Source organism: Brassica oleracea, chromosome C5, assembly GCF_000695525.1.
Source record: "Brassica oleracea var. oleracea cultivar TO1000 chromosome C5, BOL, whole genome shotgun sequence".
In the NCBI taxonomy this organism is placed as follows: Eukaryota; Viridiplantae; Streptophyta; class Magnoliopsida; order Brassicales; family Brassicaceae; genus Brassica; species Brassica oleracea.
The window spans coordinates 19,965,663-19,971,306 of record NC_027752.1 but is presented as its reverse complement, the minus strand read 5'-3'; the positions used below and the strand labels follow the sequence as shown (position 1 = coordinate 19,971,306).

Genomic DNA, 5,644 nt, shown 5'->3' with positions numbered 1-5,644 from the left:
ATAATGTTCTTATAATGCATACAAGACAATCAGATATATAATGCAAATTGGTCACACGACGAAATGGATATGATGCATTTAGTTCATACGATTATGCATGCATGATATGCTAACAAGCCGCACGGCCAAACAATCCGAACATGCATAATGCAAGACAAGCCGCCCGGCCAAGGGTATGAACAATGTTAGCAATCGGTTTCTATATGATCTTAATGCAATCGGTTATTCATCTTAGTAAGAACGATTCTAAGTGATCATGAAACCTCAATAAAACAATCAAGCAATGCATCAAGGAGTTTAGTTACTATCAACCTAACGATCATATTCAATGAGATTAATGCAATTAGGGTTTCAATATGAACAAGCCGGTCGGTTTCAAGTTTTAAACAAGATGAGGACTAATCAACTTAGGCGATATCTATCGCAAGATAACATTCAATTGGTTCATCAATTCAATCAACCAAATTCAAGTATGAGATTAATCAATCCCAGCAATCGGTTCTATGTGATGATAATCAGATTCAAAACATTCAATCACATAAACAATCAAATCAAATTTCGATTAGGGTTTACATGGTATGCATGCGGTTAGGCTTTAGGGAATTAGGGTTTCGATTTTAATCAGGCATTAAGATTCAATTTAGGTTATTAGGGATTGGATCTATTGCCTTAGGGTTTGGTTATTAGTTTTAATTTTACCTTAACCTCAAGTCGGGTTGAATGGACCACCGAATAAATAAGAGCCGCGAATGGATTGCTTGCTGATCGTCGCGGGCTGGAATTGATCGGGTCGCGAGCTGGAACTGATCGTTGCTGAGATCGCGAGCTGAGATCGTCGAGTCGCGAACGGGTTGCTGTCTGTCGCGAACGGATTGACGCTGAGACGGGTCGCAAACGTGCTGGTTATCGAGCTTAGTATCGAGCTGAGTCGCGAACGGTATCGGGTCGCGAACAGGCTGTGTGTCGAGCTGAGACGGTCTCTGTCGAGAGCTGGAACGGACTGAGGTCTCGAGCTGGGATCGGGAACGCTTTAGATATGGGGTTTTTAGGTTCTCGATTGGATTAGGGTTCGTCGTCGGGTTAAGGGTTTATCGCCGTTAGGGTTTAGGGTTTCTGAGTCGAGATTTAGCTTAGGGTTCTTAGAGTAATCGTGCTGATAACGTGTTGTGAAACTAGAGAATATAATATGTGTATTCTTGTTTCTGTATTATTCATAAACATAAGGAGCCATTTATATCTAGGGAATGACACCGTCATAGAATAATGGAAAGACTAAAGAAAGGAAATACAAATATGGAAAGAGTATAAATCATAATCTAATAAGGAAAAGGCAAGATGCCGATTCTCTCTCTCTCCTCACGGCCGAGTCTCTCGCTCTAGCGTTGGGCCGGTTATGAACCGGACCGGTTATGGACCGGACCGGTTATGGACATCCACAATATGATTTATAACACATATCTAATAGTCTCCATTTTGATTTTAAAAATTTTGGTGAGATATTTGAACTTGCATACGACACCAAATACTTGGTTGGTAAGTACGTTATCATTCTTAATATTTTACTTTAATATCTTTTTTTACTCCGTTGACAATAATTATTGTATTGTTTTCAGATTTAATAGGTTAAGTGATCAATGTTGGTGAGCTTAAATCACTTAGTCCATATTTATATGGAATGTATGTGAAGACAATAATTTTTCAACTTTGTGACACAAGTTAAGGTTTTTATTGGTCATGTGAATATATGATTTAATTGGTCAAGTTATAAATAAAAAAATTTCATGTGGTTTACCTTTTAAATTGCAGTGATTTTATCTTAAATTGTTGTATGCCCGGGTGATCACGGGCACTGTTTTTATGCATGGATAAAAAAAACACTGATTTTGTGAAAAAATTTGTAAACATTGATTTTTAATGCATGAATCAAAATATTATTATATATATTTTACATTTTTTCTTATTTTTATGCTTCAGCTACTATATTTTTCAGCTACTATTAAATGGAAATCACTTAACTGTCTTTTGTTTAGATATCATTCATAGTTTAAACCTTAAAAATTTATCATATTTTGATTGATAGATAATCTTTAATTTATTTTAATTAAAATATAAAAAGGTAATTTTAGAACCAATTAGAATAATTTTCCAAATGATACAAATAATATCGAGTGGATAGGGGCTTTTGGCTAACGTAGAATCTTTATGTTGGCTTTCCCAATTCATTCGTGATTTCGTTCCTCGGAATTGACTGATAGTCAATGCGTTCTTTCCTTTTCCTCCCGCACCTTTTCCTCGAAATGAGGACATAAAGTAATTATCATTCAAAACCATAAGATTATAAATTATTTTCATATATAAAGAATAAAAACAATGTTAATCTGAATGAAAATGAATTTTTGTTACATTAGAAATTTCATATGTTTACACGTAACATTATAGTCTCAAACAAAATTAACATTAAATTTTAATAATAAACATATATATAGTTTCACGAAAATATAATATATTATGTTTTTATAAAATATTTTTACCCGCAAAATTGCAGGCCACCACCTAGTTAATGTTAAACTTGGTGTGCAAAGTTTTCCTGTACTCTAAAAAGGCAATTCGTAAAATTTGAGTCCAAGCTCTTAATTACAATAAGGAGTTATAAGTTAAACTAGGATAATACTTGCGCCTTGTGCATGGTGAATTTATTTGTATATTTTATCTATAATTTGTTTATATATTTGATCATGTTATTTATACATATACAATGTTTTTTGTTGTTATTATATAATTTCTTTCCGATGGACCAAATCAATTTTTATTAAAAATTGTGGAACTGAACTATAATTAATATATCATGGATTGATCGGATTGGAGATTAAGAAAATTATGACACAAAAAGCTTATTTTTTTTTCCACCAAACACATTCTTGAAAAAAATGAACAGTACTGTTTCCATAGTTGAATTATTTTGACTTTTTTTTCCATATGGTTTTGAAAGATTTCAGATCAACCATCGAATTGATACATGTCATTTTAATGCTTTTAGTCGTATGCTTAAGGAAAACTTACATTTTTGTAATTTAAAGTCGTTTTTAAAAAGTTAAAATATAAAATATAAGAAAAATATAAGGCTTCCTCATTTTTGTAATTTAAAGTCGTTTTAAAAATATATATAACATATAAGGTTTCCTCATTTTTGTAATTTAAAATCATTTAAAAAAATTCAAAATATAACATATAAGAAAAAATATAATTTTTTATTATATGGTTAATGTGATTGTTTAATTTTTTTAATAATATAAAATTAAACAAAATGAAGAAAGATGCAAAAATTAGTATCAAATCTTTATTATTCATAGTCATTGATTGTCATATATATGTTTTTTTTTTTGCTGAAATTTTAAATTGATTATCAACAAAGAAAAAAATTACAGGCAACACAATCAATAGAGAAAATTTTAAAATGGAACTTGATTGGCTACGTGGTGCGTCCCATCCAGCGCTGCATCATATCACTATTGAAAGATGGGCGCCCGTAACGCAGGGATGAGATCCTATTCTTGATGAGCTTGTCGATTATACGAACCATGTGAGCAGCACTTTGTGGGTGGCCTTGGTGCCGTCGACTGTTCCTCTCCCTCCACAAGCTGTATATCCTGGCCTGGAAAGCAAGCTTCAAGAGACAAGCCTCGATCTCCTTACGACGAGTAGACTGAAGAGACGCGATGGTGATAGACCAATCAGGGTTCACATGAGACCCTAGGAGGTACCCCACCAGATCAGTCCAGACAGTGAAAAAGTAGGGACACGGAAAGAACAAATGGTCTCTGGTCTCATCCGGTTCTCCGCATAGAAGGCACGCCTGGATGCATCCCCAAGCCCTACTTCTGGCTCCCGTGGACATTCTATCCTTGAGTGCCAGCCATGTGATGAACGAGAATCGAGGGATGGCCTGCGGAAACCATACAATCTTGCTCCACGATACGGTAGGATGCTGCGTTCGAATCTGCTCCCACGTTTTGACACTAGAGAAGCACGGTTTGTACTCGTCCTCCCCATGATGCCACACATAACGATCATCGCCTGCAGTGTCCACCGGGGCCGGAATTAAAGTGATGGTGGCTATCATCGCCCGTAGGTGACAACCATGACATCGACGAAAATTCCACTGACCAGCAGACGCCGCTCTTGAGACCATTACCAAGGACCTGAGTACCGGAGTCACCTGTAATATTAATTAAGCGTCCCGCACTAGACCAATTATCTAACCAGAATAGAGCGGAATTGCCGTTGCCGATATCGGAGCGGAGGAAAGTAGCTGCCTGGTCACGTAACTTCAGTAACTTGCGCCAGATCCACGAACCTGCGTATTTGTCGCTAACATCCCAGAAGCTATGCGACCGCAGCAGGTAAGCTTTGGTCCATGCTACCCACAGCGATCCTGAGTTCGTAAGGAGTCTCCATATCAAGCTTAGAGCAAAGACACGAGACGTATCTCGTAGGCGTCGGATACCCAATCCTCCCTCTTCCTTGGGCTTGCATATATCTTCCCAAGCAACCTTTGTCCTCGTGAGCGGGTTTGGGGTACCTGACCAAAGAAACGCACCACACAACCCTTCAATTGTTTCCATACAACTCGCTGGGAGCCGAAATACTGAGCACCAAAAATTTGTGATATTGCCAATGACGGTCTTAATAAGTTGGAGATGACCCGCATATGAGAGAGATCGGCTAGACCAAGATAGAAGACGAGTACGGATCTGATCAACCAGCGGCTCATAATCTGTTTTAGTCATTGTTTTGGTGGTGAGAGGAAGTCCTAAGTATCTCACTGGAAACGATTCAGTAGGGATGCCAAGCCGGTTAACCTCCTCCTTGAATTCTTGGCTAATTCGTCCAGCCATGAAGATAGATGATTTTACTGGGTTTATCAGTAGGCCAGAGAGATTCCCGAACTCAGAGAGAACATCAAAGACGCCCCTGAGTGATGAAGCTGCACCATCAGTGAAAATCATTAGGTCATCCGCAAAACTTAAGTGTGTTAAATTTACTTCACTACAAGAAGGATGGAACCCGATACTCCCTGAGTGAGCTGCATTATTGAGCATACGAGAGAGCACGTTGATTGCTATAACGAAGAGGTAGGGAGATAGAGCACATCCTTGTCTCAACCCCCGTTCACCCCCAAAGAAACCCTCAAGCTCGCCATTCACGGAGACAGAGAACGCAGCAGTCGAGAGGCAGGTATGAATCCATTGAACAAACATGTCAGGGATACCCATGGCACGAAGAGCATCAGTGATAAAAGACCAGCGCACCGAGTCGAAAGCTTTTGAGATGTCAAGTTTGAGGACACTCCTGGCCATGATCGAAGTCTTGTGATAATCTTTCACAAGTTCCGTCGCTAGTAAGACATTCTCAAGCAGTAGTCGACCCTTAACGAAAGCACATTGGTTAGGTTCTATTAGTTCCAGGAGGAGAACCTTTAGCCTGTTTGCTAAGACTTTCGAGATCACTTTGTACAAGATATTACAGCAGCTGATGGGTCGATAGTCCGTGATCTATTTTGCGTCGTCATGTTTTGGTATAAGTGTGAGAATGGTTGCATTGACACCCCTAGGTAGGAGACCATACATGAAGAAAGACTGCACCG

General features: G+C 38.1%; 1 protein-coding gene across 1 annotated transcript; it reads right to left on the bottom strand.

Annotated features, from left to right (window-relative positions):
- Positions 1-3,469: 3,469 nt before the first annotated feature.
- LOC106344725 lies at positions 3,470-5,357 on the bottom strand. The gene is made up of 2 exons (XM_013784043.1): positions 4,193-5,357; positions 3,470-4,074 (listed from the first exon to the last, which is right to left on the bottom strand). The coding sequence occupies exons 1-2, from the start codon at positions 5,355-5,357 to the stop codon at positions 3,470-3,472; spliced, it is 1,770 nt and encodes a 589-aa protein (XP_013639497.1).
- Positions 5,358-5,644: the final 287 nt, after the last annotated feature.

What these genes read in the sequence shown, in the direction of transcription:
- LOC106344725 (XM_013784043.1), bottom strand. Translation starts at nt 5,357, where the DNA reads ATGGCCAGGAGTGTCCTCAAACTTGACATCTCAAAAGCTTTCGACTCG. An exon ending in CTCCGGTACTCAGGTCCTTG is followed by an intron (nt 4,075 to 4,192) that starts GTAATGGTCTCA and finishes TGGACACTGCAG; the next exon opens with GCGATGATCGTTATGTGTGG.